This window comes from Ambystoma mexicanum, chromosome 10, assembly GCF_040938575.1.
Source record: "Ambystoma mexicanum isolate Mex_15411 chromosome 10, UKY_AmexF1_1, whole genome shotgun sequence".
Taxonomy (NCBI): domain Eukaryota; kingdom Metazoa; phylum Chordata; class Amphibia; order Caudata; family Ambystomatidae; genus Ambystoma; species Ambystoma mexicanum.
In genome coordinates, this window is record NC_090932.1 from 1,094,435,421 (window position 1) to 1,094,455,453 (window position 20,033).

The 20,033-nt window shown below is 50.8% G+C and overlaps 1 protein-coding gene across 6 annotated transcripts in view; it reads left to right on the forward strand.

Annotated features, from left to right (window-relative positions):
- Positions 1 to 20,033, forward strand: part of DUSP11 (dual specificity phosphatase 11) — a 494,978-nt gene that overhangs the window by 324,891 nt on the left and 150,054 nt on the right. For all 6 annotated transcript variants that reach the window (XM_069618930.1, XM_069618928.1, XM_069618926.1 and 3 more), the window contains one exon: positions 17,411 to 17,486. In XM_069618930.1, coding sequence (XP_069475031.1) covers positions 17,411 to 17,486 — 76 coding nt within the window. The remainder of the gene's footprint in view (positions 1 to 17,410; positions 17,487 to 20,033) is intronic.

A 20,033-nucleotide genomic window follows, 5' to 3' on the forward strand; every position in this document is an offset into this window, starting at 1 on the left:
AGAGCAATGGCGGCAAGTACAACAACCAGGAGATTCGCTTGGTTGAGAAAGTCTGGTTTTGCCCCAGATGTGCAAGCCAGGCTCTTGAACATGCCATTCGATGGCTCTTCTTTGTTCGGGAAAAAGGCGGTTGACAGTTTAGAGAAACTGCAAACTTCAAAAGCAGCAGCAAAATCCCTAGGTGCTGCAATCCGTCAGACACCTTTTCGTCCCACAGGAACCTCTGCGAGGGGCAAGTCCTTTCGCTTCTACTCCGCATTCGGAAGAGGTAGAGGACGACCGGCTCAAAGGGGACAAAGAAGAACTAGCCGAGGTGGACGGGGTAGATATTCAAAAGCCGCAGCAACAGCAGGTGCCTCTTTACCATCTGCATCAGCCACCCCAAAACCACTCTGAGGACTTCCCTCACAGGACACCTGTAGGAGGCAGGTTGACTCAACATCTGGCGGAATGGCAGGCTATCACGTCAGATGGTTGGGCATTGGAAACAGTTGCCCAAGGTTACTGCCTGCCTTTCCTACGCATACCTCAGTCATCCACCGGGGATCAGCTCTCAGAAAGCTCCAGATCCGCTCCTCTTGCAGGAAATTTTGGACCTGCTAGAGAAAGGTGCCATAGAACCGGTACCTGTAGCGGAGAGGAACAAGGGCTGGTACTCCCCTTACTTTCTCATTCCAAAGAAAGACGGAGGAGAATTGAACAAATTCCTCAGGAAAGACAAATTCAAGATGGTCACTCTTTCTCAGATCCTTCAGGCCCTTCAGTTCCAGGACTGGTTGGTATCTCTGGACCTTGAGGACGCTTATTTCCATGTGCCTATCCATCTCAAACACAGGAAATACCTGAGGTTCGCAATTGGCAACTCTCATTATCAATTTCGAGTGCTGCCATTTGGGCTGACCTCCGCCCCGAGGGTCTTCACCAAGTTAATGTCGGTAGTGGCGGCAAGTCTGAGGGAAGGGATTCACGTCTACCCCTACCTGGACGATTGGTTGATCAGGGCTGTATCTTCGGAACAAGCTCAGATCCAGCCAAATCACGTTTGCCACTCCCTTCACAGACTGGGCTTCTCCCTCAATTTAAAGAAGTCACAAATGATACCATCGCAGAGACTCCAGTTCATCGGAGCGATCCTGGACACTTCCCTGGGAAAAGCCTCGCCACCAGAGGTGAGGGCTCAAGATATTCTACAGATGGTTACCAAGTTCCAAGATCCCCAACGTCTCCCAGCCTTCGACTTTTTGAGGTTGCTAGGCCTCATGGCATCCTGCATTTTCCTAGTGCCAGAGGCTCGCCTGAGAATGAGATCCCTCCAGTGGACACTGAGGACTCGGTGGTCACAATTCTCAGGGAGAATGACAGATCTTCTTCAGGTTCCCGACAGGGTGGCTCGAGACCTTCAGTGGTGGGCCTGTCAGGAGAACATTCTGAAAGGAGAACAGTTTTGGCAACCCTGGCCGGAGATAACAGTAGTCACGGATGCCTCACTCACAGGGTGGGGAGCCCACGCCAACGACTTGACCATCAGCGGTCGTTGGTCTCCATCGGAGTCCAGACTACATATCAACCTGTTAGAGCTGAGAGCCATCAGACTTGCGCTGAAGGCGTTCCTGCCAGCTGTCCAAGGGAAAAATGTCCTGATAATGACGGACAACACGGTGGCCATGCATTACCTCAACAAAAGAGGAGGCGTAGGATCACTACCCCTCTGCAGAGAGGCGATGCAGCTCTGGTTTTGGTCAATCCAAGAAGGAATCTCTCTATCGGCAGTTCACCTAGCCGGAGAGAAGAACTTGACAGCGGATGCTCTGAGCAGGCAGAGTACAGTCTCCCACAAGTGGGAACTAGCTCAGGAAGTCCTTCAAGAGATCTTCGCCTTTTGGGGAACCCCTCAGGTGGATCTGTTTGTCACCAGCGTAAACAGGAAATTCGATCTGTTCTGCTCAAGGGAATTTCCCCCGAGAGGAGCTCTAGGAGACGCGTTCATAGTGGACTGGGAGTTTCTGCTTCTGTACGCGTTCCCAGCGGTCCCTGTCATTCCTCAAATGATCAGGAGGTTGAGAAGATTCCAGAGAACCATGATCCTAATTGCCCCGGATTGGGCCAGGAGAACGTGGTACCTGGACCTTCTAGACTTGTCCATCTGCCCTCCAATTCGACTTCCACTCAGAGAGAACCTACTCTCACAGAAGGGAGGTCAGGTTCTCCATCCAGACATCAAAACCTTCACGCTTGGCTTCTGAAAGGCTGATGTACAAGGATTGGGCCCTCCCTGGTGATGATATGGAGGTGTTGCTTTCGGCAAGGAGGCCAGCAACAAAGTCTTTATACCGCTGCCGTTGGAACAGATTTTGCAGCTGGTGTAGAGAACAGAATATCGACCCCTTTTCATGTGGTACACCAATGGTTTTGTCCTTCCTACTCTATTTGGCGAATTCAGGCCTTCAAGTTGGCACCATTAGGGGCTATCTCGCAGCGCTATCCATCTTTAAGCGCACTGCGGAAGAACCATCCTATTTCAAGTTACCCTTGGTAATACAGTTTCTAAAGGGGTTAACCAATGTTTATCTCCCAAGACCTTTCCAAGTTCCCCTATGGGATTTAAACTTAGTCCTAACTTTCCTGATGGGCACACCTTTCGAACCACTCCATTCCTGTTCGTTAAGATTCCTTACCCTTAAAACTGTTTAATCAATAGCACTTACATCTGCTAGAAGGGTGAGCGAATTACAAGCTCTTTCTTGTAAACCCCCTCATACAATCTTTCACAAAGACAAAGTTGTCCTGCAAGTGAAGCCTAATTTCCTCCCAAAGGTGGTTTCTGAATTCCAAATCACTCAGAAGATTACCCTACCATCTTTCTATCCTCCTCCTCATCCGGGGAAAGAGGAAGAGAGGTTACACAGGCTGGACCCTAGAAGGGCTTTAAGTTTTTACATCAGCAGACTAGCCAGGATAAGACAGGCAGACCAGCTGTTTGTAGGTTACACAGGTCACAAGCTGGGGTTACCAATAACTAAGCAGACCATTTCCAGATGGATCATTCTAGCCATTTTGGAATGTTATAAACTGGCAGGGAAAGATCCCCCTCAAAACCTTAGGGCTCATTCGACCAGAGGTATTGCAGCTTCATCGGCCCTCAAAAGAGGTGTGCCGGTTAAAGACATCTGTGCGGCCGCTACATGGTTGTCTGTCCATACCTTTACACGATTTTACAACTTTGATTCCTCCTCCAGTCAAGAGACTAGGTTTGGAAGGGCTGTACTGCACTCTATTCATCAATAGAAGACAGCGTGAAGTCAGTACTCCCTCCTCCAATAATAGAATACTGCTATGGGAGCCTATCTAAGATGAGGAATACGTCGGAGGACACAATCCCTTCGAAGAACAAGTTACTTCTTACCTTGTAACGTTCTTTCGACGGGATGTTCCTCCGACGTATTCCTTATTGACCCTCCCATCCATCCCCGCAGTTCTACTTCCCTTGTTGTTGCAGCTTACGCTCCTTCAGGGTGATTAGTCTAGTCCAGACAGAAATACTGTGGGCTACAAAACGGAACTGAGCAACGGACGCTGCGCGCGGCCTTTATAGGCAGGATGACGTCGATGTCGATACGGCGGCTGTCGAGGGACATCGACTCGGAGGACGTCGACGCGCAGCGCCCTCTAGAGAAAAATTTTCGAGGCCAGCAGAGCTGGAAGGAGATATCTAAGATAAGGAATACGTCAGAGGAACATCCCGAAGAAAGAACGTTACAAGGTAAGAAGTAACTTGTTCTTCTGTTCCGACGACAGGCTTTGCCCTACAACGGGCTTCAGCATACCCAGTTGGGAGAGTGGGGTCGGGGGCTGATCCTTCTTTGTGAAAGAATGCATACCCCCATGTCCTGTCCCTACTACCTTTCTCCTGCTGCCTCTGTGTCCGCACTCCACTATGGAGCGCACCCCTTTTAAGTTCTGTCCCAGGTGCAACAGAAAATTCCTGTGGGTTGACCATCAGAGTGTGCAACCGCAGCCTTCTACGTGACAACCTCGAACCCTGTTGTGTGACTTGCAAGCTCTTTAGGACCAAGACCCTAAAGGCACGCCGGGCCAAGCGGTGGGCGACATACACCATGTCGGATTTGGAAACGGCCACTGGGATTTTTGAGTCAAACCACGAAGGCTGAAGCAGCCGAGACTCTAATTCGGAGCTCGAGGACACCACCGTCTAGTTCCTGCAAGCCTGTCCCCAGCCTCGACCAGCAGTCGAGGAGCGCTACTGTGAGGACGGCTTCTGGTGACGCCAGCGTCCACGCACACACACGTCCTCACTTGAACACACCCCCCCCAGCCGTTCGGAGGGCCGCGTGCAGTCGGTTGTCATCTCTCAGCCCACCGACCTCGCCCGCTGTGGTTCCGCCTATGTGCTTACCACAAAGCGAACATGCAGACCCTCTGGCGAAGTGCGTGCATAAACACTGTTTGACGGCTGTGGCGGAGACGCCGAAACAAACACCGAAAAAGCAAAAATTACATTCTAGCCCAGAAAAGCATCACAAAACACCTTCTCCTCAGGGTAAACTGGCCTTTCAGGCTTCTGGACACAGGATGAAGCTTCACCTCTGTCCTCTGCCCTCAACAAAAAGCATCCTAGGGGGAGACCTGAGGATACCCCTGTCGCTTTTTGTATGGTAGAAGCACCTCCTGTAACCCCAAAGGTCACTCCAGAGCCTCCAAGATCTATCCTGTCCGCTACCCCCTGGACTCAATATCAATTTGAGTACACCATGGGTAAAATGTCATTCTTTGTGGAGTTCCTGAGTAAGCTGCCCACTCCCTCAATGCCTGCTGAGCAGCCTCCATACCTCTTCCAGTGTTGTGAACCTCTCTCCCTGCCCCAGCCCTACCACCCAGGGAGCCTTCACAAAGATGTCTTTATGGGGATATGCAGCCCACACAAGATGGCCAGGATATGTGTGTGGATATTCAAGGTGGCCCCAGCCAAGAGGGTGAGGACAACTCTTTTCAGGACCAGGACGACCCAGACATTATCCTTGTCAAGGGTTGACCCCCTCTATAGCTAAGGGCAGTCGCTCTTCCCCTACTGCAGACCAAACTCTCTACAATGAGCTGCTGAAAAGGGCTGCTCACCATTTTGGCATAAACACTGAAGAATCAAGTCCCATGGGGACAGACTTTGTTGAAGATGTTCTGTTAGCCAGGCTATTCAACTCCTGGAGTCCATCAAGAAAAGGGTCTCTCCGTCTCTTGTCTACCACCTCTTACTAGAACGGTTAATCCACAGGTGGAAAAATCTTACAGGCCCTCTCCTTCAGATCCCCTCTACATTAGGGTTCATGTCAAGCCAGATTTTCTGATGGTGACCACTACCAGAAAGAGAGCTGGTGTTCCACTCTCAACCTCAGAGGCACCTCCCAACAAGGAGTGCAAAGGACTTTTTATGCTAGGTAAGCGTATCGCGACCTCTGCTGCGTACCTCGCCAGAATAGCAAACGCAACTTTGCTTGCCAGTTACAGCAGCACCCAGTGGGATGAGGTCAGATCCTCCATCTTCAACCAGACTTCATCTTTAGCCTCCAGGTCTAATAGTCAATTGACAATATGAAGGTTGTTTGAATTAAATACCCGAAAAAGCAAAGAAGATGATGAAGGAAGATGAATGGTGACATCATAAGAAATCGGACTGCCGTGCATATAGAAGATCTAATGACCTAAGAATCCTGAAGAGACAAAATATGAAGAAGATACCACGGATAAGTGACAGCTTGGGCTCAAGATGAAGAAACTTATGCCATATACATGATGAAGATATTTAGATAGTTTAAACGTGTACAGATGCAAGTAACTGCAAAAGGCAAAGAAATTGTGGAGCTAGCTTATGCTTAATAGTCAATAAATTGCATCAACGTTTACAAGTATATACCTCAAAAAGCACTTTATGTATGAATGCAAGTCCACTGCCCATATGACCAGAATTGAACAAAGGTTACAAAAGGCCTCAAATGGAGTGTGTCGCAGTAAGACGAGAACAGAGGATCCCGTCCAGAAAGGTCAAGATAAGCCCCAGACGTCAGAGAACTGGTAGAATTAAATCAAATGTACGAAAAGACATGTAGAGAAGCCAATTTCACGGTGTCCAGTCACGTGACAAAGACTGGCTGGAAGAGTGAGACTTTCACACCTACGGATGGATCCCCACCATGCCCATACTCAAAGTTCTCAGAGCACAGAACAGACTTGAAGCCAAACTACAAAGAAGTAATTGACACACGACTACTGAGGTGATGATTGATTGTAGCATAATTGGTGGGAAGCTGGGGTGCAGACGAGCTTATCTGCACCTGGATGTTCTTTCTGCGTGCTGCTAGATTTAGGTGGAAAAGTATGAGTGGGGTTGATGCCAACCCAATCATATTGGACCATGTAACCTAGGGTCCTATAGTGAGTAGAGCCAATGAGATGTCCTACTTTTAGTGACATTCATAGTGGCCCTTTTGAAGGGAGGGCTGTCATGGTTCGTGCTCCTCAAAAACCCCGGATCCGATGGGCCCACCACAGTCACTGAGTCCCATAAGGACTTATCAAGCCCCAAGGGAGTGTCCCAGAACCTCCTGGACTCTGTCCTGGCGCCGTTGGCACCAGGCTCATAAAATGGGTTAAATTGCATGGAACTACTTACTCAGTCTAGTGAGGCTGAGCCTTTCTGCTTACCCAGGGTGTGGCTGAGGCACTACTTTACCTGGAACTACTTGCAAGGCTATTTAAGCCACGCCCTGCAGGCAAAACACGCTTCGCGTTATTCTGCACTTCTGCAGCGTAACGCTCACCATGTCTGTCCTGTCCTCGAACTGCTACAGCCACGCCCATCCTGAAACCCATCCATCGGTACCTGGAAGAAGAAAGACCAGAGAAAACGAAGTCAGTACAACAGCAAAGGCCCTACCTGCAGCATTCCATCCATCGGTTGCTCCTTCAGCCGTTCCCCGGACCTCCGCACCAGCTGAAGGGAAGGTATCCGCTCAGGCATCTAATACTCACCTGGGGTCAGTATTCTTCCGGAATATCTTCAGAGCGGTTCTTCCATTCTTTATTCCGGTTCCGCGCCGCTTCTGCAAAGAAGGAAAAGAAACAGCAGGTTAGTCGCGCACGAAAGAGAAAAATAGTTATTCAGACATTCAGCGCCACACTCTTGCGCTTCTACTCACCTGAAGGAAACCTGCTCAGCATCTTAGGAAAAGTTGATCCTACATTCAAAATCCGCTCGAGACCGCGCCTGAAAGCAAAGACAAAAACACAGATCAAGAAAGGACTTGGGGAATAAAGACTTCAAACACCTATACCAAGCAACCATTGGCATAGAGACTTACCTGTTTGACCCAGCTCTCCAAGACGCGGCAACCACTCACCGGATCAGTGAAGTAACTCGATCCAGGGAAAGACTGTGTTAATTGCGCCCCTGCTAGATTTCAGGGCAGAGAGCCTAGCTTACAAGACTCTAAGACAAACGCCTCGTGGGGGTGATGACAAGGGAGAAGTCGCAGCAAGCATCAACATGCGCATTACCACGCCAGTGCAGACATCATTCATGCAGCCACGTGCTACGCCCCCGTGGAGACCAGGTGAGCGTGACAAGGGCTTTGTTTCCTTACCTGACATTGATTATCCAATCCCCTCTCCCCGTTACCATATACAGATATAGTACCTATTTAAGTTACCTTCCTATAGCCAATCACGTTGCATGTTAGGTTTTTAAGGTTGCCACGTAGAATGACATAGTACGTGCGCAGGTTGTACGTCAGCAATGACAAGTTTTTGTTATAAATATTATTTTTTTTCTGAAAGTAAAGAGCGAGAAGGTCAAGCGATTGCTGATGTTCGTTGTACTCCCAGTTTTATGAACTTGTCATTAAACTGACTCACTTTGCCAAACTATTGAGTTGTCTTAATTATTCGATGCATGAGTATGAACCTGCATCCCCATCTATCTTGAGGGAAACTTCTACTCATCTTAACGGGCTGTTTGGAGATAATCCAGTTCAGGTGGCTGGAGTTTGCGACCCTTCTTCAGCTCCCTCCTACGGTTTACCCACCATCTCCCCCCTCTCCTTCGTCAGGACTCTCCTGAAATGCTGCAGGGCCTGGATAGCACATGTGGAATTTTCTCGCAGAATGCCGTGCCTCTCCACCACATTCACCGACTGCTCCGCTTCTTCAATACACTCCAGAGCCCTTTTCTCAACTATTGGGCTACTCTGCTTCCGGGCTCTTCTTCTCGGCCCACTGCTGCTGCCTCCAGATTCAGCACTTCAGCAGGGTGGGGGGCCCAGTGACTTACCGGACTGGTGGCCCACCTGGGGCTTTTAAAGTCAACTCCTGGTCAATGCACTGTCACATGGTGGTATTTCCAGTGGTATGCCTTCTACTTCCGCAACTACTTCTCATGCTTTGTACAATGTATTGCTTCTGAGCCGAGTTTTAGTGTCCACCTAGCTTCATTTGGTAGTGGCTGAACAGAGTTATGAATTTCCAGACAGGCCTTTTGCAGTCTCACATGGGTCATTAAGCAGTACTTTGTTCAACTTTGCAAGTAATCGTGGCTATCTGTGGGCAACGCGCGGGCCCTCAGCAGGACCAGACACTCGGTGACCTGCACTTCCCCACTAAGTGGGCCGTACACTACTGCTCTCACATTGTCGCCAGGAGGAGCGCCCACAGGCTCCCAAGTGGGGACACAACCCTTTTTCCCGTGCTCTTCGATGGTGGTACAGGGCACTCTTCTTCACTGTGTTGGCGCCACTGCCTTTGTCCACGGTGAGGGGTTGCCTCCAGTGAGTCTCACAGAATGGCTTATTCAGCTCTGCCATCTCTTAGCCCCAGAGGTGTTGCTAGCGGGTGGCTGGGGGATGGGGGGGGGGGCTCTAGCCCCGGGTCTTTTGGTTGTACCCCCGGATAGGAGCTCGGGGGCTACAACCAAAAGGCTAGCTAGCCCCAGGTCTTTTCCAGACCTAGCAACACCCTTAACAGCCCCCGCACTCTGGCCTGGCGGGGTGCACACGTCACATGCCACCGACTGGACCACTGTAGCCCACAATGCAAGTAACAGCTCTGCTTTCATCCCAGACAGGATACAGATTTCTCCCTCCCCTCCTGGAGCACTGTCGGCCCATCTCGATCTCCGATGGCATTGGAGTATCAAGCCACACTTCAGCTGTATGCGGGGGCTCTGCAAATATTTTGTAACTCTGCTACTGAGGTCGAGGAATTTTAGACATTGTAAGCCAGCACTGTTATTACTTAAGCGTTGAGACCCCTTTAGTTGCCTGATCATTATTCAGGTTTTTAAGAACTGCTTAAGGGATAAGAGTACTCCAGATTGAGATGGCTAAATATTCATATTTTATTTTTTCTTTATAGTAGTATGTGCTGGAAAACGAAATTCCTTGGTTTGAAATTGTATGATGGTCTGATATATTGAATATCATGTATGTACTGCGTCATGAGAATTTCAATTTTTTTTAAAAACTTTAGTTTTTATTGGATTTTTTATATAACAAACAATAAAGGAACTTAGAAACCCCTTGCCCCCCTCTCCCTTCACACAACCCGCCCCAAACCCATCCCCCACCCCACCCCTGTGTCCAGTTCAGTGCCCCTGCCACGGGAGGCTCCCATTGTTACCTCCGTCTCCTAAGCCTCGGAGATGATGCGATTCGTGACCATGTCACCTGCTGACTCGTCGCCGCCAGTCCCCAGGTCGGGCTGACCCGCACTTCAGGTCTAGTCCCGTCACCGTCAGGAGCGAGGACCGTTCCTCGGGATCAGTGAACATCCAATCCCCAGCATTGCTGCACTCCATACCAGTTTGTAAGGAATGAACTAGTGTCATTATTCACCATGGCAGTCAGTTTGCATCAAAAACATGTTTCAATTTTTCCAGCCAGTCCTCATTTGAGGGGGCCTCTGGACCCTTCCATCTCTGGGCCAGTGCTACTCTGCCCGCCCTCAGCATGGTTTCCCACATTTTTGGATATCGATACAACTCCGTCTCCTCCGGGGGGGAGGCCCAGCAACATCGTTAGGGGATTAAGTGGCAGACGGTCCTCTGTAGCTTCCGCTATCCAGTGTTACGCTCACCTGGTTCCCACAGGGGCGTTGATTGGACCCAGACAGCTGCAGTCTCCACCAACGTGATGCGTAGTGAAGAGATGACAGTCTGGACTGGCCCGCCTAATCTTGTCGCTGGACTCGTAGAAGTATTCTCCTGCAAGTGGAGAAAGGGATTTAGCCACCCGTGGACTTTAGTGATATCCCCCCCCCCCAAACTGTTCTCTTTCTCTGCCTCCGATATCCCCACTTGGTAACCTCACGGTATGTTTTTAAATGATGAGCTCTCCATCCTGCATGGCATGCAGGGGCGCGTAGATACCAGTTACTTCACTGGTTTGAAGGTACAGGAGGAGGTCCGGAGGAATATTGACTCCAGTGTCTATAAAGTTCAAAGAGTTCAATATGCCCAATGTTCACTCTTGTTCCATTCCCTCGTTAGGTTGCAGCTGGGTCCAAAAGAATATTGCCTGGAGGCAGCTCATGGCGTTCAGGTAAGAGTCTGTATTACCAAACACTGTCCGGTAAAAGTTGCATGAGTTTAACTTGCTGTCTCCCTTTATAGGTGCGGCATAGAAAGATGCAGCGAATTAAAGGATAATACCTCCGGTGGTAAAGCAGGTAAGCCTATGGTGGCAAAGAGATTCTTTGTCGGCTTTCTCGGCTCACCTTGTTATTCCTTTTGTTTTCCCCTCAGGTGCTGGGTTTCGACGAAGAAAATAATGGAGGCAGCGGCAAGTTGAAAGATGCAGTGGACTAGTGAGTATAACGCGGCACTGCTGCTGGCGAAGCGACGCGTGCTGAAATAATGTCCTTTCCAAGCTCGGAGATGTGCTGGGTCTGGAATCGGGTAAAGAATCAAATAATGTCCGTGATCTAACCTCTTCTCCTTTCTTTTCCTTTTGTCTAGGAGCTCCGGATTCGGGCGTGGCAGAAGACTGGATGCTGACTTGCAGACATGGTGAGCGTTACGCTGCTGGATGCAGAATAACACGGAAGCATGAGCTGCTGTTCAGGCGTGGTTTAAATAGCCTGCAAAGTAGTCCCAGGTAAGAAGATCCCCAGAACCACACCCGAGTAAAAAATAGTCCCTGTAATAAAATAGTCCCATCCAGGCCTCACGTTGGCTTGGACTCATTTGCAGCATGGTCTGCATAAAGTAAGTAAAGTCTATGAGCCTGGCGCCTATGGCGCCAGGACTGATTTCTATGATGAGCCTGGCGCCTAAGGCGCCAGGACTGAATCCAAACAGCCCCCAGCCGGGGCTGTTGGGGGGTTTTAATGAGTATCTGGATGCCTGCTCCCGCGGCTGATGGACTCGATCCGGATGCCCGGGGGTAGGCATCATGACATCCAGTCCCTTACAGACTCCCAGTAGGCCTGTACTTTCGGGCAGTGCCACCACATATGGGCTCTGGATCCCATCTGCCCGCATCCCCTCGGGCACCTCGGAGACACCCCCGGGAACATCGTTGACAGTTTTATGGGGTCTCTGTGCCACCCCTGTAACATCTTAAAGTTATGCTCCAGGTCAGAGGTAAATAGGTCCCAGTGAAATGCAATTTTGAATACTCTGGCCCAGGCATCCTCCGAGATCACTGCCCCTGCCAGGTCGTTCCAAAACAAGCGAAAGCTCCTCCTACCTTGAAGATTGTAAGTATTTAAAATTCCGTATATGCTTGATACCGCTCCTTTCCTGGAGTCCGTCGAGGAGCTTCTCGAAGGGGGTCAACTGTCTCCTCAGGTTTGGGCCCCATGCTTGGTCACAGAGGATGCCCTTCAGGCAGAGGTATTCAAAGATGGTAAGTGACCCTTGTCACTTACAAGTGTCCTCGTATGATCGAAATTCGCCCTCTCTGAACATCTGCCCAGCCCACTCCATTCCCATGTCTGACCAGGACTGGGAGTGCCTGAACCCTTTCCTTCCCAGGTTAATGGGATGGCCCCAGAGAGAGGACATCGGAGACGGCAGAGTGGTGAGGTGAGCGGAGCGGTTAGGGGGCTCTCTCTCCAGATGTCCCAGAGGACTCCCAAGGTCGGATGGGATCGTAAGTGCATCGGGATCGTCCTGCGAGGCCCCCATAGGAGGTCCCGGACCTTTAGAGGGTGGGCATCCATGTCCTCCAAATATGTCCAGTACGTTCTCAGGCCCCCTTTCATATGCTCCAGGAGAACGCGCAGTTGGGCAGCACAGTAGTAAAGGTGAAAGTCCGGTAACCCAAATCCCCCCCCTCCTCCCTTGGCAAAGTCAGTGTGGCCCTTCAAGTTCTTGGGGTTTTCCCCTGCCATATAAAGTCCCGAACCCCATTTTGTAGATCTTTGAAGTTCCGTGCCAATATGTTCATTTTAACTGCAGTCATTCGGCCATACCATGAGAGGATCATCTTTCCCCATCTCCTCAACTCACAAAAAATCGCAGCCAACATGGGGCCGTAGTTAGCTGCTCCCAAGTTCGATAGGTCTCTGGTGAGAAGCACCCCCAAATTTCTCATAGCGACAGTTTCCACCCTAATCCCGTGAAACCTGACCAGGGGGTCCAAGGATGGATCTATTGTCCTCATTGGAAGCAAGACAGATTTTGCAGTGTTTATTTTCAGGCCAGAGAAGTGTCCAAATGCTGACACCGGGGTCAGGAAGGGGGGGGGGGGAGCGAGGAGCCCGGGTCCACTAGATAGGCCAGAACATCGTCCGCAAACAGAGAGAGCTTGAATTCGACTTCGCCCCTTCTAATACCCTTAATCTCCGGGTAAGCTCTAACCGCTATTGCCAGTGCCTCCATCGTGAGAACATATATCAAGGGGGAGAGTGGACACCCCTGCCTCGTCCCTCGGGAGAGGGGGAACGATTCAGACAACCCCCTGTTCACCTGTACCCTTGCCGTAGGGGCTCTGTAGAGGGCAGTTATCCAGCTCATGATGTGAGTTCTGGAGCCCATTCTGTGGAGGAGGAGCTCCATATAGCGCCACTCAACCCTGTTGAAGGCTTTCTCCGAGTCCAGGGAGAGGATACATGCGTCAAGCTCCGATATTTGAGCATAATGGAGCAGGTCTATTGATTTGCGAATGTTATCTGACTCCTGCCTTCCTTTAATGAAGCCCACCTGGTCCCCATGGACTAGCTTCGGCATTATTCCCTCCAACCGCCTCCCCACCACCTTAGCCAGGATCTTAACATCTGTATTTAACAATGATATGGGGCGATGGGAGGAACACTCCGCTGGATCCTTTCCTTCTTTTGGCAAGACCGCTATCACGGCCCCCCATCATGGACTCAGGGAGGATGCTCCCCCTCCAGCACGGCGTTAAAGACTTTCACCAGGTATGGGGCCAGGGTGGAGCGAAATCTCTTGTAAAAGAAGACTGTAAAGCCGTCCTCCCCAGGGGAAGTTCCCGCCTTCATCCCACTAATCGCCTTGTCCACCTCATCCTTGGTTACCGGGCCTTCCAACCCCTCTGACATCTCCCTTGAGAGGGCTGGGATCTGTATCGAGTTCAAGAAGTTTTCTATCTGGGTATCGTCCCTGTCATATTCGGATTAGTAGAGGGATCTATAATATTGGCGAAAAGCCCCTCCGATATGGGGAGAGTCACAACCAAGGTGCCCCTGTGCGTTCCTCACCTCCTTCACCCACCTGCTTCTCTGGACCTCCCTTAACTTCCAGGCTAGGATCCTATCCGCTTTTTCCCCCTTCTCATAACATTTGTGTTTTACCATTTGGAGGCTCCGCTCCGTTTTGTGTAAAAGTAAATCTTTTAACTGGGGCCTGTAGTCTTCCAGTGCAGCCACCTTAACTCGCTCTAGGGATTGCCCTGGGGAACCCCCCGGTTGGAGACGGGTTATTTTTTCTCTCGGGGATTTCTCCTGGGCTTCGCTCTCCCTTTTCTTCTGGGCACCTATTTTTATAAGGATCCCTCGTATGGTGGCCTTAAAGGCGTCCCAAAGCGTATGCATGGCCACTTCCGCGTTGTCATTAAGCTCAAAGAATTCTGTTATGGAGTCCAAGATCTCCTGAGCGAGGAAATCATCTTTTAATAGGGCGTCATTACACGACCAACGCCCTCTGTTCCCTGCACCAACCCATCTCTACGGTGACTCGGGCCAAGTCGTGGTCTGTCCAGGGGACTGGGTCTATCCTATAGCCTGCTACATACGGACGAAGTAGCTCATCCACAAGGACATAATCTATCCTAGAAAACGAACTATGTATGGCTGATTAGTAGGTGAAGGCGGGGGTCCCTGTTCTGGGGGTAGGGATTGTATCCATCAGGCCCAGGTCCTCGTTCACCCTCCAAAAGGATTGAGCCATGGCTTCATCCGCGGGTTTGGGGTTTAGAGGGCCCATCCGTTTCCTATCCATGGTTGGGTCTAAGACCATGTTAAAATCACCCCCTACCACCAGCGGGCCCTGCACGAACGGTATCAGCCTATCCCTTCTTCCCAGAAATGGGTTTGACCTTCGTTCGGGCTGTAAACTGCCGCCAAGTTAAGGGGGGGAACCCTGTATGGAGCCCCGTACCAACAAAAATCGGCCTTCTGGATCTTTCAAGATTGCTTCCTTCACAAACCCTATTCCCTTAGCCACCAGTATGGCCACCCTTCTCTTTTTAACCCTCTCAGATGCTTGGAAGACCTCCTAGATTCCCCCCCCCCCCTCGCAACTTGGGTTCTTTCCCTCTAGCCCAGTGGGTTTCTTGCACGAAAAGCAGGTCTAATTTCGCCCTCCTGAACTCTCTGCAAAGCAGAGATCTTTTCGTGGGTGTGTTCAGCCCCCGCACATTCAGGGTACCCACACCCAGGGCCGGTTGGCTATCAGCCATAATCTGTCTCCCGCTCTAATGGTCAACAACTTTGCATCGTTTCTCCCTTTTCGCTTCCCATGGCACACTGTTTGGACACTTAAGCAACGTTTCCCCAACTGACCCCAAAACCCCCTCCCAAGCAAACAAATCCCAACTAATTTGCATACCCCCACCCCCGGCGTCCGGCCAGATAGTTCCGCCATTTCTGGCATTTAGGCCGGACCACCAGCCTGCCCCTCTCGGCCAGGCGATTTTTGCAACTCCCATTATTATGAGCCCCTTCTGTTGACCCCCCTGTGTTTGCTTTCCAAGGGGACGTCGGCTTCCGCCTCGGCCTCAGCTTTTCCAGATCTTCGCCCAATAGGTGTTCAGTTCACGTCGGTCATCCCAAAGGTCCTCACTCTCTTAGCTGCATTGACTGGGACCCCTGGTGTTCAGCTCCCAGTCATCCCGTAAACCCTCTTTTGCTGGGGAGGGTGTGCTTATCTTCCTAAATTTCCGTGCCCCAGATTTGTTCCTTCTTTCTCCCGATGGGCCCGGACGTTTGCTCCGCCCTTGACCGGCCCGGTCGGTTCCCTTTGGGGTTTTGGATCCAACACATCCTGGATGGCTCCCTTGATATCTTCCTCTGTGATCAACGTCCGCTGGCCCTGGTATTCGAAAGTTAGGGAGAAGGGGTAGCCCCATCTATATCGTATACCCTTCTCTTTTAGCATGTGTGTGAGGGGGCGACACATCCTGCATTTAGCCAATGTGTATGCGGAGAGGTCTAGAAAAATGGAGATTTGGGAGTTGTTATACGTAATCTCCTGGGCTTTTCTGGCAGCCTCCAGTACCCGTGTCTTTTCCAAATAGTAGTGGAACCGGACCAGAATCGATCGCGGGCCCACTACCCGTCCTCCCGCTCTGTGCACCTGGTCAAAAAGTTCAGTGGTCATCTCTTCGAAGAAGAGGGAGATTATGTTCCTCACCTTTCGGGTGACCTCCCTCTCCGTCTCCCCCTCCTCCTCCGGGACTTCAAAAAATCTGAGGTTGTTTCTTCGCTCTCTATTTTCAAAATCGTCCATTTGCCTCGACCTCTCCTCCCTCTTCTCAAAGGCAGATAACCTCATGTTAGTCTCCATCTCTCGGATTCGTGATGAAGCTTGGTTGGACTCAATCTGAAGGAGTCTGTCCTCAACTTTGTCTACCCGTTGGTCCATCTTTTCAAATTTTTGAGCAATGTCGGAGCGCATGTCTCTTATTTCTTGCAAAATGGATGCAAAGCCCCTTTCCATTGCCTCTGCTGAGGATGCCGAGGCCTCTGAGTTGGCCATTTCTCCGACGTGGAACGGGTCTTTTCTGTAGGGGCCTGAGTCACGGTAGCGGTATTTTTGCAAATCTCTTTGCCAATTCATCAGGTGGCCCCCCGTGCCCTCCGCCAGGTGTGTTCCACCTCCGTGGGGGCCTCTGGCTTGCCCCGTGGGTCGGCTGGTGTCTCCCTGATGGGGGCACCCCCCGGGACAGGGGGGGCAATGGGAGCCGCCTTTCTTTCACTTAGGTGGCTCCTCACGGGGCTCCAAGAGTCGCCGCTGGGCGGGCACACGCCCCGCCAGCCTCAGACAGGGGTCCTCGCATCCAGATCGGTGATCTTGGGGCCTTCGGTAACTTTCGTGTCCTCCAGGAAGGGGGAGGGGCGCTTAGATTGCCCCGGGGTGTTTGGGCCGCGGACCCGGCCTGTGTGTGTTTGATGTTGGGGGGGCCCCTCCAGGCACTCCCCCCTCTCTCAACGGGTCCCGGCAGAGAAAGGGGAGGGACGAGCACCTGCCACCGCAGGCAATCCGCGTTCCGTCCACACGGGGCCCCTGCCCCGATCCTGGGCTTTGGAGCCTCTCTGGGCCGATCCGGGTGAATCCACCCCCCTCCGAATCGGTCGCGCAATGCCTGCGATCTGCGTCGCCCCCACGGGGGGAGTGAAGGACATCCGCCTCTGCCGTCGGGTCTGATGAGCCCCTGCTGCGTGGACCTCTTCTGTGGGGGCCCATGGTCCGCTGCGGTGCGGAGGGCGAACTCCCCCTCTCCTACTGCCTGATTCAGCGGGCCGCGGCTCCTCCCCACGTCTCGCGGCCGCTCAGGTCTCCCGCTGCAATCTTGCTGCTGAGGCCGCGTCCTCGGATCTCGGCTCTCCCGGGGTCCCCAGACGCAGCTCTTTCGCTCGGCGGGGGCTCCAGGTGCTCTCCACACGTTCCGGCCCACCTTCACTCCGTAGGCGGGGGGGGTTAAACCCCGTTATGACCTGGCCGCCGGAGGAGCTCAGGAATCAGGCAGCCATTGCCTGTGCACCCCCTGGTGGCCTCCCCGAGAATTTCTATTTTAATGTTTAATCTCGTATTACAATTTCTTCTATAGTATTTTTTGTTATGGTATTTTTTTTACACATGCATGGCTGCCAATTTTATGTTTGTATAGTTTAATTAAATTATTCTGAATAATCTTTTATAACAAATGTCTTACCCTGCTTCCAGTGTTCCAGGAGAGCCGAGGACATTTGATGGAAAGGCAGAACTTTATCCAGGACCTTCAGGGAAAGCCAGCCTCAAAGTAAGTTTCTGTTTTAAAGTCCAAATGTGTTTCCTTGCATTTGAGTCTCCCAGTTAACAAATTCATTGCATCTATGAGATAGTAAAGTATGATTTTCACCTACGGGCAAGAGGCCTTTGCTGCTGCCAGGACTTGGATAAGATTTTGTAATAATATTTTAAAATATTTTTGGGAGTAAAAAAGTAGTTTCAATTGCCATTGCATGATTTGTTAAACAAATAAAAATAAACTCCCAAAACATTTATTTTTTATAATTTGTTTTGCAACTATTAATGCACAGTCAACACTGCATTTTACCTTTAAGTTTCTCTTGAGATCAGGCAGTAAAATGAAAACTAATTTCTGTGACCTTGCTCTGCTGGTGATATTGATCAGAAAATGTAAGGTGTGTGTGGGTGGAAGCAAGGTTCAATTTCCTATGTTTCAGGGCTTTCCTTTTTTTGGTAGCCCTGTTTCTGCTTCCCATTTGTAAATGTTTCTTAGAGAATTTGACTGTTTTGGTTATTAAAAGTACCTGGTTCACTGTCGGATTTTTGGTGGATTCAATTATAGACATCGCTTATGTTCATCCCCTAAACGAACTCCTGCTGGTATACAATCCCACCCTGCAATTTTGGGACCAAAAACAGGCTGTATTAGGAATCAAAATTGTGCATTATTCAAATAAAATCACTTAAAAGGTGGTCCATTAACTTTATGCTGGTGAAGTCACCAAAATAAAATATCAATCCATTTGTAACTATTTCACGGAAACGAGAAATGGCCTGCCTGTGCGAGTCTCACTAAATGTAATACCCACATTCAGTTGGTTCCATGTCATTTTTCCGACTGTAATTACTTCCAAGTAATTACTTGGAGGAAATAAAATCACTTTGAATTTCTTTTTTTTTCAATGTGGGGGTGGAGGGGTCCCCTCCCAAACCCCACCTTCCCTACGCTATTACCCCTCCCCCAAACCTTTCCCCACCCTTTTTATCCCCTTAACCCACATCCCTCTATATAATTCGATGTGTTTTTAAAGTAATGGCTGTCGGAGAAAGCACAGGCTAACAATTCAGTCAAACCATGAATCCAGTACTTATATTTCGAGGGGATTGTGTCCTCCGACGTATTCCACATCTATGACAGGTAATGACCACAGCTGTGCTGCTTCAGAACATTTTCGGCAGAGGGCGCCTGCGTCGATATGTTGTTCCTTGAAGGCCTCCGTCGAGGGTCAACGTCACTGGATGTTATATATAGGACGCACGGCACCTGTAGCCTCAGTTCATTTTATTCTTGCTTCAGAATCTTGGCGCGCTCATTTCTTCTCTTCGATAGCAATGTCTTCTTCTTCTACTACCCCAAAGTTGGGCTTTAGAAAATGTCAGGACTGCGGTTCAAAGATGTCCATCACGGACCCGCACGACATCTGCCTCTGGTGCCTCGGCGAAAGCCACGGCACCAACAACTGTGATGATTGCCAGTCCCTGACAGCTAAGGCCTTGCAGGAACGTAAGAAGAAACTAAAGGTAGGTAGGGTGTCTAAGCCCCATAAATCGAAGTCTGCTGGGCTTTCGACTGATGACTCAAGGGGCGACACTCCGCATCGGCGAAAATCCAGGGGGTCTCGGAGTGGTTCCCGCCATTCCTCTGCCTTTTCGAGGCATTCTAGGAAGTGCCGTCACTGGTTGCCTTCCCCGTCCTCGTCGGAGGACTCCGCCAGACGATTGACTTGTCCCACCAAGTCTTCGTCACGGGCCGAATGGGATGTATTCCACCAGCAGATATTGACGATTTTCAAATCGCAAAGCACTGTTCCGTCCGCGTCTTCGAAAGAAGCGGGCAAGGAACGGGCTCGATCCACCACTCATACGCCTTCGGGCTCGGGCGGTCGGCGTGATCGGGAGCCGTCGAGGTCCTGATCGGACAAGGAAGATCGCCGTAGCCGTTCCAGATCCAGGTCCCGGTCCTCCATGCCATCAAGAACGTCGGAACCTTTGAAGCCTTCGAGGAAGGCTTCAACGCCATCGGTGCCGTGTCCGTCGAGGGACACACTTGGGGCTCCGCCCTCAAAGTTGTCAACGCTGTCGGCACCTCGTTCAATGCCGATGCCCTCGACGCCGTTTGTGGAGGATTTGCCGGAGGTGCCCCGCAGGGCTGTGGAAACTCTGAAGAAGGCTCTAAGTGAGTCTGAGGCCTGTTTTTGAGCTCTACTCTGTTCCTCCTCCCAGATTGGATTTGTTCCAACCTTTGGATTATATTTTGGAGGTGGAGGGAGGGTCTGATGAGGAGATGGTTGTGCCTCCTGATGTCCCTGATGACCTTTTTGTCTGGGCACAGTCAGATGGAGGAACTCCGTCAGTCCTTGCATGACGCCAGTGGTCTTGACACCTCTCCGGAGGTGTAGTTTGGCAGGCCTGGGACGCATGCCGAATCCTCCTATAGGCGTCTCATGTCAAGGGTGACTGAATACTTGGGGTGGTCTGCTCCACCTGTTGATTTTGATCAGGATGATCTGACTGACATTCTGGACCAAGGTCCACCCACTGACCCCGTGTTGCCATG